General features: G+C 35.4%; 1 protein-coding gene across 5 annotated transcripts in view; it reads right to left on the bottom strand.

The window, feature by feature from the left end:
• STXBP5 (syntaxin binding protein 5) overlaps positions 1-18,802 on the bottom strand; it is a 159,607-nt gene that overhangs the window by 124,884 nt on the left and 15,921 nt on the right. For all 5 annotated transcript variants that reach the window (XM_040627929.1, XM_008695061.2, XM_040627930.1 and 2 more), the window contains exons 3-4: positions 9,036-9,117; positions 5,428-5,528 (exon numbers count right to left, since the gene is read on the bottom strand). In XM_040627929.1, coding sequence (XP_040483863.1) covers positions 5,428-5,528; positions 9,036-9,117 — 183 coding nt within the window. The remainder of the gene's footprint in view (positions 1-5,427; positions 5,529-9,035; positions 9,118-18,802) is intronic.

Here is an 18,802-nt window from a genome sequence, read left to right as displayed (position 1 = left end):
GCAGATATTTCAAGTTACAAGTTATTACTTTAAGTAAATCCAATACCTTTAAAAACAAAAACAATACAGGTGATTTCTAAGGCACTGTTCTAAGTGCTTTATATATACTATTTATTCTATACATATTAACTTTATAATATGCATCTTAGGGCTTTCGTGAGATAATAATTATCCATTTTACAGATAACAAAACTGATATAGTTAGCAGGTGATGGGCCTATCCACTAAGATTCAACATTGACGGGGCGCCTGGGTGGCACAGCGGTTAAGCGTCTGCCTTCGGCTCAGGGCGTGATCCCGGCGTTACGGGATCGAGCCCCACATCAGGCTCCTCTGCTATGAGCCTGCTTCTTCCTCTCCCACTCCCCCTGCTTGTGTTCCCTCTCTCGCTGGCTGTCTCTATCTCTGTCAAATAAATAAATAAAATCTTTCAAAAAAAAAAAAAAGATTCAACATTGACAATTTGGCCCAGAGTCTGAACTCTTAACCACTATGGTAAATTGCCTTTATTTTTTTAAGATTTTATTTATTTATTTGACAGAGAGAGAGAGACAGCCAGTGAGAGAGGAAACACAAGCAGGGGCAGTAGGAGAGGAAGAAGCAGGCTCCCAGCGGAGCAGGGAGCCCAATGCAGGACCCTGGAATCAGGCCCTGAGCCGAAGGCAGACGCTTAATGACTGAGCCACCCAGGCGCCCCAGGTAAATTGCTTTTCAAGATAGAGAAAATCGTATCTCAAGCTAAATAACCAATTACAGTAAGAACTAAACTTGACAATTAGTACAAGCTGTCTGCTAACCAAGGAGGAGATTGATAAGTTTATGTTATCCCCAGCTCAAAACTGTTCTACGGAAATTGAGATACCGATTTATTTAGTATGAAAAAATGTCATTTTTTGGGGCATCTAGGAAGCTAAGCTTGTCTTAACTTTGACCAAGATCCTAATGGCAAGGGCCAAGTCTGTCTTCACAAATGCATGCTCAGCAGCTAGCATTAAGCTGGCACAAAATTAGCATTCTGTAATTACCTATAGAATAAATGGGGATAAGAGGAAGCTGTTTTAACATGTGAGAGAAAGGAATGATAAAGATTACATGTATCACTGAGCAAAATTTTCCGCAAATTAGAAAACCAACACACAAAACAGTGAAGTAACCTGCCCAATTTCATATAGTTAAACCAAGATGTGAGACTTCCAATTTCTGTATTTTTCCTTAAATACCATAAAAGAGAAATTCTATCAAAATACCCATATTACATAGTTGTATAAGATGTGAATGTACTCAATATTACTGAACTGTACACTTAAAAATGGTTGTGACAGAAAATTTTATGTTCTATGTATTTTAGCACAATTTTTAAGTCAAACTAGAAAAAAATCCACATTATGAAAAAATACAATTTAAATCACTACATATAGTTTCTACTTATAAATTTCTACTATTCTAAGAAACTTTACTTATAAAAATATTATGGTAAAACTTAAGGTTACATTATTTAACAACTGATCAAAATTAATGAAATAGCTACTTACAAATTTTTGTATTTTTCCTACCTTTCCCAGTTTCAGAAGTAAAAATGCAAATAGCATAAAAATGAAATGGAATAATTTAACTTATTAAGTTAGCTCAAATCCACTGTGAAATAAGGAGAAAACCAACTAGGTCATTGGTTATTATATTTTGTCAACAATAATAAGCACTGTGATAGTCATTACAAATATTCACAAGATTTCCTGCTTTTTTGCTTCTTGGTTATATGAGTGAAATTAGAGATGGCCACATGCCTTCCCGTGGCCCACAAAATGAGAGTGTAAGAGATACGTATCACATCCAGGCAGAAACTTTAAGAGCCAACACATGCTCCACCACATTCTCTTTCTCTACTACAGTGACTGGCAATATTGTAAAGACAGGATGTTTCCTCAGCCAGGTTCCAGAATAAAGATAATGAAAAGGAAGAGAGTTCCAGCAAACCCACAAAGGACATATAGTGTAAGCAAAAATAAACTGCTGCTGTATCAAGTCATTAAGATTATAGCATAACGCAAACTATTCTGACTGACACAGATATAAAAACTGAATGTAAAGCAGTTATATAAAGAAAGGGATGGATTTCTACAAATGAGGAAGATGGAAGGATTGGCAGGGAATGATAGGATTTTGTCCCTCAGACAGTTTGTCCCTAGACAGCTGCTCTAAGGTTTCCATCAGGGTACAGATTACAGTCCTGAATGACACAGAGTTCAGGCTGAGGGGCAGAACAAGTCTTAACCACCATGGGCAGGTTCCTAGAGCTGGATGAAGCCCCTACTGTGCCCTTCTCTTCCCACATATAGCCAGGTGCTGTGGAAAATGAGGCTCCTCCCAAATGCTACCTCTCTCTCCTTCCTGACACTTGAAGAAATCTGAACTTTAGTCTTGAGAGAAGGTAAGTAGGTTCATCCACGAGACAACAGGCCCATTCCTTAGCATTTAGGTCCAATGGCTGCCATACAAGTTTGTAGCTATCTTAGAGGATTTCATCCTAAGGAGATACTCAAGGAAGAAGTATCATGCTATGGTTCTTTCTTTACTGTTAACCTTAATGAAAACCAAGAGTAAGCTGAACTTCAAATGGGACCAACTAGCTTCTACTGGTCAGCTGGATAAACTCTATTACAAAACTCAAAACTGGGAACTCTATCAGCTTATTTCACTTGAAACTTTTATGACCATGGCATACAATTGTGCAGAATGTGCCCTGCATAATAGCACCCAACCAAGGAGGGGAACTGTGGACCCTGAGGCTGTATTCACCAAGAAGAAAGGCTCTTTTTTTGTACTTCACACAAAGATATACTTCACACAAAGTTTGTCAGACTGTGACTACAGGCACCTTATAGACTAACTCGCCATTCCTTACCCATTTTTCCCAGAATTTCCCAGAGACCATCCTTAGAGGTACTATTGAGGAGACTTACATCATACATGACAATGATGGAACCCTGACTATTCTGGGACTCCTTAAGCTTTGACCCTTTCTCCCTGAAGATATACCATACTAACCTATAGTGTATATTTCTAAATTTGGACCACATACTGCTACATTCCTGTGTCCCAATGAGAAATATGGACAGGCCACTGGCAAATGAGGTATCAGAAGTATTCTTCTGCTGGAATTCTATATCCTGACAGAATCCTTCCAATGGGTGGTAGAGAGTTAAGAGAAATTCTACAGCACTACATGGACCAAATGATATCATTTTGATGTGCTAGAGCCCAGAGTTCCCTAACTTTGACACTACTGATATTTTGGACCAGATAAATTCTTTGTTATGGAGAACTGACTGCCTTGTCATTGAAAGATATCTGGCAGCATCCCCGGCCTTTATCAACTAGAAGCCAGTAGCTCATTCCACTTTCCTCTGTGACCAAAAAATGTTTCTAGACATTGTCCAATGCCCTCTGGAAGGTAAAATCACACCAGGATGACAATCACTTTGCTAGACCTATATTTTTATTTCCAGCAGGTGGTGTGAGACTGACAAGGTGTGTTCTGGGACTAAGGTTCCTCTCACTATCTCCACCTGCTTGGTGGCATCTGAAGTTGATGCAGGGCTCCCCCTGAGATCCAGGTGGCAAGCAGAATAAGGAACTCTGCCCGGCAAGTTGAGGCTGGCCCTATTCCTAGTAGGTAGAAAACAACTGAACCTTACCTTTTTGTCTGCCTTTTAACCCCTATGTCAACCCTCCCTCCTTCCATTAACTCCTTCACTTCTGTCCCTCTCCTTGAAGCAGAACCATGATTCCAACTTATTTAGAAGATCTATCTTCCCAGGGAAGAGGCAGCCCAATAGCAAACTTTGCTACTGCCCCCCTGCCAACTCTGGTCTCTGTCCACCATACAATGTAGACATGTCTTGGTGTTGGCTAAAGGAGTCTGAACTGCTATGTTCTCAGCAGCCTTTTTAGTCTGCCTATTTTGGAGGGCCACTGTGGGCAAAAACCGAGACTTACAAACTGACCTATTTATATAACCTGAACAGATCAACATGTATCAAAGAAGAAATGGTCTGATCCTTGGATATGCTTTGGGCAGTCTGATATCTGACTTTCACAGAAGACAGGTCCTAAAGACACTAACCCCACTGCATCTAGATACTATATATACACCCAGATTTCTTAACTTTGGCACATACTCATATATACTCACATCTGCTCATGCTTATGAGCACATATACACACACATATATAAATGTTCATATATACACCAAAAAACAGACTTCATAAGCAATGGGTGGGGTTATATTTCTTGCTCATATTTCATGCCAAAGTAAATTCCATATGAATTAAAGATTAAGCATAAAAAATGCAACTTTAAGAGCACTGTAAAAAAATACGGGAGCATATTTAATAAAACTAGGGTGAAAAAGGTCTTTTCAATATACAATGGAATATTACTCGGACATAAAAAAGAATAAAATCTTGCCACTTACAACAACATGGATGGATCTAGAAGGTACAATGCTAAGTGAAATAAGTCAAAGAAAGACAAATGCCATGTGATTTCACTTATATGTGGAATTTAAGAAACAAAACAAATGAAAAATGAAAAAAAGACAAAAAAACAGACTCTTAACTATAGAGAATAAACTCCTTACCAGAGGGGAGTAGATGGGGGAGTATGTAAAACAGGTGAAGAGGATTAAGAGTACACTTATCATGATGAGCACTGATTAATACACAGAATTGTTGAATCACTATATTGTACACCTAAAACTAATGTAACACTGTATGCTAATTATACTGGAATTAAAAAAGAGAAAAGGTCTTTCCAATCAAAGTACAAAACTCACAAGTCATATAAGAGATTTCTGTGACCAACTGTTGTACTTCTATAAATTTATCTCAGAGATGTACTTGTATAAATGGATGAAGAAATATATGTATTACACTATCACAACAGAACAAAATGAACAGCAGACCAAAAAGGATAAATGTCCAATGATGAAGACTGACTAAATTACGGTACTTCCATGTCATAGAATATCATGCAGTTATGAAAATAATTATGGAAAACTGGCTTGTGCCAATATGAAACAATCTATCAGATATATTGTTAAGTGAACACGAATTATAGGAAAAATAACGCCTTCCCTCTTATGCAAAAAAAAAAAAAAAGCTATCTAGAAAGATTTCTGCCTATATGCACAAAGTATTTCTAGAAGGACACAAAAGAAATTTATGTGGTTGTCTCTGGAGAGGAAAATGGGTCTGGAAAGGAAGGAAACTTGCTTTTTATTATGTATCCTTTGAAGTTCTTGAATTACTTTTTAGATTGTGCATAAAGTCTATCACAAAAAAATAAAATCAAAGAATAAAATTCAAAGAAAATATTTCAAAATAGAATAGCAAATACCTTATACATAGGTAACAGAGAATTCTTACCTTTCTCTGCAAAATTTAAGTGAATGTAGTATGGCAGGTCTCTTTTGACGTAAATTCCACAAATGTAAGGTGTCATCAGCCAAGGCACTCACAAGAGCTCCCTTAAAAATAAAGTATAATTTATATAAAATACATCTTACAAACATTAAAGCTACTAAAGAGCTGCCAAAAAAACCTTCCCAAATTTCAAAACTTTCAGCCAATAGATTTAGTTTTGAGAAACATTTGTCTCACCCAAATTCTAAATAGCAGATGTAATACAGTGTGTTATATGTATATGTAAAAAATGTTTTCACTTCTTCAATTTAAAGTATAATTTAGTATCTTATAAACTATAAATATATTAGGATCTAGTTGGATATTATGGTTGATAGCTACGTAAAATTAGAGGTCAGACTATTAAGTTACTCGATCACTATTGTACATCTTCTTGACTAAAAGAAAAATATAATATGAAGTAACTTTCCCATTTTATTTGGCTTAAGAAAAATTGTTTGGAATGTAGTATGCCCAGATCATAACTCTACTACAGAATAATACAGAAAATAAAGGTAGCATTCAGCACACTATAACTTCAATATCCAAAGGGGTGAATAATCAACTAATTTAGAAGGTTAAAACATCTAACACTACTAAATACTATTAAGTATGGAGAAGAATCTCTGGCCCTATATGAGAATCACACAGGAGGTCAGTCTCACCCCTGACCTCACAAACCAGATTTTCAGAGCAAGGACCTACACAGGTATATTTTTAAAAATCTTCAGAGGTGATTCCAGTATGTGAACATGATTAAGAATCTCTAGACTAAGGCTGATTTATTAAGACATGTGCATGTGTTTCCTCAAAGGAGTCAGATACGTTTCATCTATACTGAGAGAATAAGATAAAAAATGCAACATGAAAAACTTATGTTAATTTCAAAAAAGGATTTGCAGTTCTATTCATCTAGGTTATTATGAGAAATCTTAAAATCTCCTTCCTTTAAACTAAGTTTCTCATTTATCAAAGAAGATTAAAATAGTTCTGAAAATTTATATTAAATGATCTCTCCAAGTCCTTTCCACCTTTCAAATTCTATGAGGGCTGCTGCTCTATGGTGTGATTCCTACTGCTACAGCATAACTATCAGAGAGCAGAATTAAGCCCATATGTTTTCACTAGAAAGCATCCTCTTATCTATATCATTTTGAAGCAGAGAAACTCAAAGATTCAGAGTATCAAAGATTTGTACTCTTCATTCCTATTTCCACCATAATCAACTTCTTTCTGAAGATGTGCACACCATCTTGAAATCTCAAAGAAGAGATGTAGAGCCAAAAGAGCAATGAGAGTTGACCACCTCCAATGGTGGCTCCTTTACCTACATACGGTCTACTAAATGTAAAAGCAAATAGCTACTCCCAATTGTCAGATTTCTGTAGCATCCCCAATTAAATATTCATATTTTGCTAAGCATTTTTTAAAACAGCAACATCATTTTTAAGTACTCAAAATGTAACATTTAAGCATGTAAAATAAAAACAGTCATATCTAAGAACTCTATGATGAATCCTATTGAAAAGAAACCTGCATGAATGACAACATAATTTACTTATGATTTCTAAAATTTAGGTGTATAGGTAATCAATTTGCAATGTTATTTACACTGGTTCATGTACTGCTTTAAGAAATAATCTTAACACAAGTATAAATATGGAGAATAGGTTAGTGGTTGCCAGGGATTAGGGACTGAGAGCAGGAGGGGGCCCAGTTATCAAGGGGGAGCCTTAGGGAATTCCTTTATGATGATAAAACTGATCTGTATCTTGTTCATAGTGGTCATTACACAAATCTATGTGTCATAAAAATGCACAAAACTACACAACCACACTGACAAAAGAGTTCATGGTGATGAAATCTAAATAAGGTCTGCAGTCTAGCTAATAGTAGTATATGGATATCATTTTCCTGGTTGATACTATACTATTGTTATACATAATGTTACTATGAGAGGGAAGCTGGGGGAAGTACACACAGAACCTATTTTGAATGTAACTGCCAATAGAATTATTTCACAACAAAATTTTTTTTAAATAGGAAAAATAATCTTGAGTCCTCATAAATGGGCTCAACAACCTTCTATATTGTGATTTCTTTTGAATTTTAACATTTTACAATGCCTATTATACAGTTCTCCACAGAATACTGCAGTTTTTAAAAAACACTTCTGACCCTGAAAAACCTACATAATTGCATATTAATCTTCTGATAAAAACATTTTACAAAAGGTCAGAGGTATCGAGTGTTGTTTTTTTCCTCTCACACACATTTAAGAATTTATGCCATGGGGGCGCCTGGGTGGCACAGCGGTTAGGCGTCTGCCTTCGGCTCAGGGCGTGATCCCGGCGTTATGGGATCGAGCCCCACATCAGGCTCTTCCGCTATGAGCCTGCTTCTTCCTCTCCCACTCCCCCTGCTTGTGTTCCCTCTCCCGCTGGCTGTCTCTATCTCTGTCAAATAAATAAATAAAATCTTTAAAAAAAAAAAACAAAAAAAGAATTTATGCCATGGAACCTTAGGACCTGAAGGCAAAAAGAATGTCCACAGACTATCACAACTAAAGACAGCAGAGCCTTTTCTGGAGTAATTTCTTTCTTCTAATGACCAGCTTTTCCTGCTCATCACTGCATACAGTAAACATCTATTCTCACAGCTGTGCATATTTTAAATTAACTTTTTATTTTCCTTTTTTAAAAAATTCTAATTAGTTGTCATATTGGTTTCAGGTGTACGACATAGTGATTCGACAATTCCATACAACACTCAGTACTCATCCCAAGTGTGCTCCTTAATCCCTATCACCTATTTAACCCATCCCCCCACCTCTCCTCTGGTAACCATCAGATTGTTCACTATAGTTAAGACTCTGTTTCTTGGTTTGCCTCTCTTTTTTTTCCCTTTGCTTGTTTCTTAAACACCACATGAGTGAAATCATATGGTATTTGTCTTTCTCTGACTGACTTATTTTGCTTAGCATTATACTCTCTTGCTCCATGTTGTTGCAAATGCTCATACTTTTTAAAAACCTGCAAGCATGTTATCTACTCTGTTGATAAAATAGTATTTGTTTCCTGAGCTCTTCCTAACTTTATACTCTACCAAAAAGAAAGACATCATCAATTACTTCAACCAGTAAGTGACACAAGAATTTTGGACAAGAACCAGTTTTCTTTTCTAACGGATTTTTATTTCCTGGTTGTATTTCAAACAAGTCATTAGAAAAGTATATTTTGTTATTTATAATAAACTCAATCTCTAAAAAAATTTTAATATAGATTTTAGTGTTACATAACTTTCAGTATCCAAGAAATAAAATTTAAATGCAGAACTCGTACCAAAAAGATTTACCTTATACCATTCTATTTGGAACACTGTTTTGAGAAACATCTTGCATTATTTATGTAACTTCCCATGATGATGCCTTACAGTGAACTGCTATTAGCTCTGACCTATAAGAAATTCACTTTTGTTCAAATATTTAAATATGAATGCATGCAAGAAATCTGAAAGACCAGATGTGCCCCTATTTCATATATAAGTAGGACAGATTAAAGCAATTCACTAACCTCATTAATCAGGAACTGAAGTTGGATTACTGCAGCTCCACTATCATGTTGGCAATAACATTCTACTCCTGGACGACCAAAGCTGCCATTAATTTCATTAAGGAGTCTACGGTATCTGTGGGCTTTTTATAGCAATTGTTAAGTTACATAATAGACTAATAAATATTCCAATGACCCGATACTCAATACAGGCTATTTATTGAGATTAAGATTCAGAGTTACATTTATTTCACATCAGCTAGCTCCTGCTGATAATCAGAAGTCTCAGAGATTACAGGCCTAAAAGAAATAACTGTTCCTTCTAGAATATAAAAGAACTATCAAAAACAACAATATACAGAACATAAAATAGGTTTAATACACTTTACTCTGGTCCAAGTTTTTTTCTTTCACTTAAAATAAAAAGAGAAAAGGTAGTTGATCTGCAGAGCATCCAATTTTGCCCAAGGCAGCAAACAAATGTGAAAAGCAGAGACATGTCATTTTGGAATAATGCTTTTGGAACCAATCTTTTTACTGGCATTTTTCATTCCATAGTGTTATTTTTCAATAGTGTAAGTTAATATAATGAAGAACTAAATAACTATGTTTGTAATTATAGCATGATGATGTTATATTGCCAATGAATGTATCAATCTTTTACAATAGACCTGAATTCAAAATATGCAAATTTATAATTTGCATATGGTAACAATAAACACACATTATTCTCCGTCTTAGGCATTATATTATGTTTTATATGTATATGTGTGTATATATAATATATATACACACACACACACTCACACTCACTTAATTCCCATAATCTATGAAGAATATATAATGTCCCCCCATAAGCAGATAAGGAAACTGAAACAGAGAAATCAAGCAACTTGTAAGTCACACAACTAGAAAGCAGCAGAGATGAGATCTGAATAAGCATTCTAGCTCCAGAGTCGATACTCTTAATAATAAGGTATGCTAAATAAAGAACAAAAAAAACAAAAACCCAAACACTTATACAACTTCCTACGTGCCAGGCATTGTTACATGCTTTTATCCTCATAAACTTGAAACAAGAAATTAGCTATTTTAACATGCTGCTATACTAATCTACTTTTCACTAGTTAATAAATAGTAATTGAAAATAAAAAGCTAAATCTTAAACTAAAATGTGATTGGCTTTAATGAAATTATAGCCTTTTTTTTTTTACAAATTCATATTCAGGTGTATAGACTATTTCTATATACTTTTCATACATGTCCTAAGGTTCTTCTTAAGTAAAAATAATCACACCTAAGGTTAAATTCCTAGTTTCTATACACTTTTTCCTTCCTATTTCTAAAAGTTTTTCAAGGTGATATTTATTTTTCATGAATTTTTTCATTTTATTGCCAGCAATTAATTCTTCTATTGTTTCATAAATAGACTAATCGTGCATGTTTAGCCTATAGTACCCTACTCTGCAAACATCTCAAACTTTTATCATCATCATCATCAGTATTAGTAGTACTAGTTTTACTACACCAATTGCCCAAATGCACCTAAAGGAAGCTAGATTTCAAACTGTTACTATTGTAACTTGGTAGTACCAAATCACACCTGGTTGGCCAAAGAAAGACCTACATCTATACTCATCCATTTCTTTTGACAGGATGCCTTTTTTAGCTAGTAAAGGGAGCCTAATTCTAATCTTTCCAGCTAAATTATTTTTTCTGGGACCAATTAGCATATTCCATAATTGTGATTTTACATGAAGAAAAATTTCTCATCTAACCAGATCAGTAAAACTAAGTTAATAAAAAATGTGAGCTATTATGAAGAATCATAAAAATTCTACTTACCTTACCTATTATTTTTTTCAGAAATCATACGTAATTTTGCTAATCTTGTGATATTATCTTCTTTAAGTATGGATCTATTAATGAGATTCAGGACTGTTTTTCTTTTTTTTTTTTATTTTAAAGATTTATTTATTCGACAGAGATAGAGACAGCCAGCGAGAGAGGGAACACAAGCAGGGGGAGTGGGAGAGGAAGAAGCAGGCTCATAGCAGAAGAGCCTGATGTGGGGCTCGATCCCATATCGCCGGGATCACGCCCTGAGCCAAAGGCAGACGCTTAACCGCTGTGCCACCCAGGCGCCCCCAGGACCGTTTTTCTTAAAATACAGCCATGGTGCGCCTGGGTGGTTCAGTCAGTTGAGCGTCCGACTCTTGGTTTCCGCACAGGTCCTCATCTCATGGGTAATGGGATCCAGACCCACAACAGGTGCAATCAGTGGGGAGTCTGCTTGAGGATTCCTTCCTTTTGCCCCTGCCTCCACGTTTATGTTCATGTGTGTATCTGCTCTCTCTCAAATAAATAAATCTTTAAAAAATAAATAAATAAAACATAGCCATAACTATCCAGGTATAAGATTTGTAGGGGGTTTTTTTTATTCATTTTTTTTTTTTAAGATTTTACCTTTTTGAGAGCCAGAGAGTGAGCGCCCACGCACATGAGCTCAGGAGCAGAGAGGAGAAGCGGAGGCAGAGGGAGAGGGAGAAGCAGACCCCCTGCTGAGCAGGAACTCTGATGATGCGTGACTCATCTCAGGACCCTGGGATCATGACCTGGACCCTGGGATCATGACCTGAGCTGAAGGCAAACACAACTGACTGAGCCACCCAGGCACCCAAGTAGTTTAATTTTTTAAATGGAACTTTAGAGATATTGGCAATGCATTCTAAACGCAAAATTCACATACAATCTTACTATTTCTTTTCTGATCATTTACTGTTAGTCACACAACATTGGAAAAATTTTAAGTGACTGACTTCATGAAGTCTTCCCAAAGTATTCATCTTGCATTTTTATATATTTTTAAAAACCCCTCTATTTTGCATTCACATTATATATTCTTAAAGTAAACTAATTACTAAATTATAGTATCAAATATGACAGGCACAAACAGATGTGGGAATACACAAAACTGATTATCAGTTAAGTAAAACATAAGCAAATAGATCTAGTAATTTGGGCCTTCCAGTCTGAAAACTTCAGTATGCTATGGGCATCAATCAAAATTTTATTCACAGAGACTGGAAAGGGTCTGTAAATCCAGGAAGTCAGTTACATGGAGGCCAAGAAAGGTTTATTCTTATCTATACATGGAACTACTCCAGACAAAACTGTATTTTTTATAACATTATTATTAATATAGTAACTTTACTTACACCTAAGATAATAAAAATACTTTCTTAATATAATAAAGAAGAACCACTTACTATCTACTAAGTTTCAGGCTCTGTGTCTTAAAGATGCAATTGTACTTAATCCTCAGGGTAACTCTGAAAGGTAGTTATTATCCATATTTTACAAATGATAATTCTGAGGCTCAAAGAAGTGATTTTTCTCAATTACTACTGATTTCTCTCCCTTTTCCTTTGGATAGGGTAGCACTATGCTGCAGGCAGCCTGAAGGATCCTTAATACTACAAAAGCCCTATCTATGGACTGGGGGAAAAATCGTCAGTCATTATTTCATAATAACAAAAAGTTTAAAATTACATTTTAAGGAATGGAAGTTACTTACCTATAATCAAAAGATATGTTTGAAAGAATACAAATTCCAGAGCAAGCAGTTCTCATTCCTGGCAGTGTATCAGAATTCCAGCGCTACTGCAAATTTACTAATCCCAAATTGCCTGAGAAGCAGCCTGGGTAGGTATCCCTTTTTGTTTTGTTGTTGATGATGGGCCACAGGAACACCTGAGGCACAGCTGAGAATTAAGACATCTACTCTCAAGTCAGTTCATATGCCAACTCCACCAGTACTTGCTGTGACCTGAGGAGAATCATTACACCTCTCCACTTTCTTGTCTATAAAATACAGATACTTATCTAGTCTAGCTTGCAGAGCTGTGGTGAGAATTAAAACTATTGAGAGTGTACTCACCAAATGGTACCCACCCATTATCATTATTTAACTAGTATACTCATTACTTTAACAAGAACTAAAGATACCATATAGTGGATATGCCATAATGTAAGAAAACAACTTTGACTATATGAGATCACTAAGCAGCATGTCATAGGGGCAAATATTCATATCCTTTCATATTTTTGTAATGATTATTGCTTCTTGCATATATGGTTCTTCCTAATATTATTACTAAGAGTTAACAGTTTTATTAGACAATAGTCAAACACTGTAACAAAGATCTGCTTTGTAAATTATTCCTATTGTGGCTATGTACAAAATGAAGAAAACCGAGAAGAAAAGGTTATATACTGAACAATTCTACAAAGATATTTGTTAAAGAAATATTGATTATTAATGCCTGCTCCTTTATATATGCATTAATCAACAGTAAGACAAAGCCAAATTCTAAGGTTCCACTGAGTAGTTCTGGTGTCAACATATTTTACCTTTTAATTCTGAACACCAACGTACCCTTTTAAAAATGGTGCTATCCTCCTATCAGATACTTTTAGTTTAGTTTTTTTTTTTTTTTTACTGCCTGCCCATCAAGAGCTAGGGTATCTACCTAACCCTACTAGTCAACTTTGTCTCTGGAATAAACCAATGAATTCATATGCCCATGACACAGGCCACATACCTCCTGCACAACTACTTATGGCTTTTGTCCAGAAAAGCACCATCATAAATCCTGCATAAGAGTTGCAGAAGACAAGGCTAAAAGGGTTGAGAGCAAAGTCTCTGAGTAAAAATCTTTGAATTTAGACATCCTCTAATTAAGCAATAGGAGGAAAAGAAATATTTAAGGAAAAAAATAACATGATGAAACTAGAAATTACTAAGCAGAAACAAAGACCAAAACCAGTTAAGCCCTTTATAATATTGTATTATCAAATTCGAAATAAACTTTCACTCAGTTGTCTAAATGGTGTTTTTTGTTTTGTTTTTGGAAAGGGGGGAAGAAAGGAGGAATTAGGAAGCTTTGAAGTATATCAACATCATCATAGCAGTTAAGATTTATTAAACAATATGTGGCAAGTACTGTATACATATTAGCTTACAAGATTACCTCTTCTATAGGCTCTGTTGCTTACAAAAGAGGAAACTAAAGTAAAACAAGGCCAAATAACTCGCCCAAAGCCATTCAGCTAGTTAGTAAAGAAGCTGGGGTTTGAACCCAAGCAGTCTAACTCCAGTACATACATACACAAGCACATACAACCATTTATATATAAATCATCAAGACTTACTGCACAAAAAAAGAGCCAATTTTCACATGTTGAAAGAGGACCTGAGGGACGCCTGGGTGGCTCAGTCGGTTAAGCATATGCCTTCGGCCCAGGTTATGACCCCAGGATCCTGGGATCGAGTTCCACATCGGGGTCCTAGCTCAGCAGGGAGCCTGCTTCTCCCTCTGCCTGCTCTGCCTGTTTGTGCTCACGCGCTCTCTCTCTCTCTCTCTGAAAAATAAATAAAATCTAGAAAGAAAGAAAGAAAAAGAAAGAAAGAAAGAAAGAAAGGGAAAGAAAGAAAGGGAAAGAAAGAAAGAAAGAAAGAAAGAAAGAAAGAACGAACAGATGAACGGGACTTTATCTCCATTTTGACCCTAATTTGTACTTTCTAACTGGTTAAGTTCTTCTTTCCAGCTTATCTTTTAACTCAGGCAAAGAGCCCAGTGGGCAAAGCATCTTGTGATGGATCAACTACCCTTCAAGCAATCGGGACTGCTCCAATACCAGCAAGCTGTCACATGATTGACCCCAAGACAATGATCAACCTGACCTTTACTGCCCACCTGCATGTACCCACTGGTCTTTGTCCCACATTTTCCTTATATAAACATAGAACTATTTTCAGCACGTTGAAGACAGTCTTTGAGATGTTAGTCGGCTTTCTTTTGGGTGTTGGCCTCACTGAAATAAATCCCTTTCTTGTTTCACCACCACTGGTCTTTCTGCTTTGATTTTGTCAGCAGTCTTTTTGGGACCCCTAGAGCTAGGTCCTCTTGCACCCATGGGACCTGGTTATAATGTAAATGTCACTTCCTGACTTGCTTTAAGTCATTTTAAAACCAGAGGATGAAATTACAGAAGAAGATTTAAAATATTTTGTATCTGAGCACGAAATAAACTCTGGTCTAAAACTCTTAAAACTGGGGCGCCTGGGTGGCGCAGTCGTTACGCATCTGCCTTCGGCTCAGGGCGTGATCCCGGCGTTATGGGATTGAGCCCCACATCAGGCTCCTCTGCTATGAGCCTGCTTCTTCCTCTCGCACTAGCCACCCCCCCGCCTGTGTTTCCTCTCTATCTCTGTTAAATAAATAAAATCTTTAATAAATAAATAAATAAATAAATAAATAAATAAATAAATAAATAAAACTCTAAACCACAGCAAATGCAACTGTCAGTAGCAAATAGACATTATGAAACCAATTGGGCACAAGCAATATACCAATCAAAAAATTTTTTCTAGACTCATCTTTCATGTTAGTTCATGGTAATATCTATTAATTTTAATAATAGTGCACTATTCGCTGTGTACAGCAGAATAAGCAAAAAGCTGAGTTCTATATTCTAATTATAGTTGAAATTTTGAGACTGACTTGTTACAAATATATTCATGTAAAATGCACAGCCTACAAACATTTTAGAGACTCCAGCTATGTGAGAGGAACCATTCCTAGCAAAGCTAAGCAAGATATTTAAGTGAGTAAATGACCTTGTCCCCCAAAAGCCCACAGAATCAAAGATGGTATTATTAGAATAAAGGACAAAAATCACATGATCATCTCAATGGACACAGAAAAATCCAACCCCCTTCCATGATAAAACACTCAAGGAAAAGAGAACTTCTTCAACCTGACAAAGGGCATGTATGAAAAACCTACAGTTCACATCATACTTAGTGCTTAAAGACTAAAATTAATATTTTCCTGTTAAGCTCAGGAAAAAGACCGGATGTCCACTCTCACCATTTCTATTCAACATATACAGGATATTCTGGCTGGGGAAAACAGACAAGAAAAAGAAATACAAAGTGTCCAGACTGAAAAGGAGAAGTAAAATAAAACTATTCTATTCATAAAAGACATGATCTTGTATATGAAAATTCTAAGGAATCCACTAAAAAACACCTATTTGAACAAATAAATAAGTTTAGTAAGGTTGCACAACACAAGATCAACACACAAAAATCAACTGTACTTCTACACACTGGCAATAAACAATCTGAGAAATAAAGTTAAGACAACAATTCTATTTACAATATCACAAAGAATAAAATACTTCAGAATAAATTTATCCAGCGAAATGCAAGACTTGTATACTGAAAACTACAAAACACTGTTGAAACAAGATCTAAGTAAGTGGAAAGATATCCCATATTCATGGAACAGAAGACTTAATATTGTAAAGATGGTAATAGTCATCAAACTGATCTACAAAGTTAACACAATCTCTGTCAGAATCCCAGCTGTTTGTAGAAATTAACAAGCTGAGCCTAAAATGAGCTTAAAAGTAATGTGGAAATGCAAGAGACCCAGCATAGCCAAAACAATCCTTACAAAGAAGAACAAAGTTGGAAGACTCACATTTCCCCAATTCCAAAACTTAATGCAATATTACAGTAATCAAGACAGTGTGGTATTAGCATAATTACTATACAGCTAAATCAACAGAATGAACTGAGAATCCAGAAATAAACATTTATAATCAATTGACTTTGGATGTCCAGGATGTCAAGAAAACTCAATAGATGGGGGTGCCTGGGTGGCTCAGTCGGTTAAGTGCGGCCTTCTGTTCAGATCATGATCCAGGAGTCCCGGGATTGAGCCCCGCATCAGGGTCCCTCCTTGGTGAAGAGTTTGCTTCTCCCTCTGCCCCTCATCCTGCTCTTGTGCTCTCTCTCACTCTCTCAAATAAATAAATAAAATCTTATAAAAAAAAAAAAGAACATTCAATAGAGAAAGAATAGTCTTTTCAACAAATGGCCCTGGGACAACTGGATATCTACGGGACAAAGAATGAATTTGACCTCTATCTCACAGTATATAAAAAATATTAACTCAAAATAGAAACCTAAATTCAAGAGCTAATACTATAAAACTCTTAGAAGAAAACATACATCTTTGTGACCTCAGATAAGGTTGTAGCTTCTTAGATATAACCCCAAAAGCATAAGCCACAAAAGAAAAAAAATAGATAAACTGGACTTCATTAACATTAAAAGCATTATGTGCTTCAGAGGACATCATCAAGAAAGTGAAAAACACAGTCCACAGAATAGGAGAAAATATTTGTAAATCATATATCTAATAAGGATTTAATATCCAGAATATATAAAGGGCTTTTACAAATGAACAACAACAAAATAATCCAATTTAAAAATAGAGAAAGGATATGAATAGACATTTCTCAAAAGAAGATACACAAATAGCCAAAATAAACATGAAAAAATGCTCAACATCATTAGTCACTGGGAAATGCAAATCAAAGCCACAATGAAATACCATTTCACCTCCTCTAGTATGATTACAAAAAACAATATAAGAGTTTGTAAGGATGTGGAGAAATGCGAACTCTCAATTAGTTGGCAGGACTGCAAAGTGGTACAACTACTTTGGAAAATAATTGGCAATTCCTCTATGTTAAACACAGAGTTACCATATGACTCAGAAATTCCACTCCCAGGAATATAAACAAAAGAAAACATACATGCAAAACTTCTACACAAATGTTCACAGCATTATTTCTAATAGCCAAAAAAAGAGGAAAATCCAAATGTCTAGCAACTGACTACTGGATAAATAATATGCAGTGTATTTATACAATGAAATATTCAACCATAAAAAGAAAAGAACCTCTAATACATGCTATAATATGGATAAACCTTAAGGACATTATGCTAAGTAAAAGGAGCCAATCATAAAAGACTACATATTACATGATTCCATTTATATATGAAATGTTCACAATAGATGAATCCATAGAAATAGAAAGTAAATAAATGGTTGTGAAAGACTGGGTGGATAGGGTAAGGCAAAGTAACTGCTAAATAGGTATGGGGTTTCCTATTGGGGTAAAGAAAATGTTTGGAAGTTAAGAAATGATGATGACTGCATTACTCAATGGATATAATGAAAAGCGCTGAACCACACACTTTAGAAGGGTAAATTTTATGCTATGTAAATGTATCTCAATAAAATTATTTTTAAAAAAAAGAAGAATCAGCTCGTATGAATGATAAATGATGATACAAATAGGCAAAAACAAAAGACTGAATTTAAGGCCAAAAATGACTTCAATTATTAATAAAACAAATTAAAACATTATATTCTTAAATATAGTTTTAAAAATCCCTTTCGTCTAGGATTTAAAGCATCTCTCACAAGCAGTGAATGAATTTAACTATTTAGCAACTTAACTGAAATGCAGCATAGTACAGGTAAAAAAAAAAAATCACACTACAGTTTAGCATTTTTGCAATTAAGCTCTTTATTTCCGTCTGTCTTGCACTCAATTTTTAAATATTTTTATTTCATTCAAGATTTAAACACAGGAAGTATTTAACAGATGAGACACAACAAAGAAGACCCTTTATAAGCTTTTAAAATTCCATTAATCTATAAGCTCAGCCTATTCATTTTACCTTCCAATCATTTGTTAGGCTGTTATTACAATCACAGCAATAGTTCCTCTGTTTATTCCGCCTTCTGGGAATTCTACCGTACTGTCAGCAAAGCAGAAGAAAAAAACAGTCAAAGAAGCAGGCAATGGGACCCCAGCCAGTGGTAAATTCTGAGAGTACAGCTTCTAAGCAAGTTTTC

This window comes from Ursus maritimus, unplaced genomic scaffold (assembly GCF_017311325.1).
Source record: "Ursus maritimus isolate PB19 unplaced genomic scaffold, ASM1731132v1 scaffold_13, whole genome shotgun sequence".
NCBI classification, from domain to species: domain Eukaryota; kingdom Metazoa; phylum Chordata; class Mammalia; order Carnivora; family Ursidae; genus Ursus; species Ursus maritimus.
Note: the sequence above shows the minus strand (reverse complement) of the source record. Positions and strands in the feature narration are given on the sequence as shown.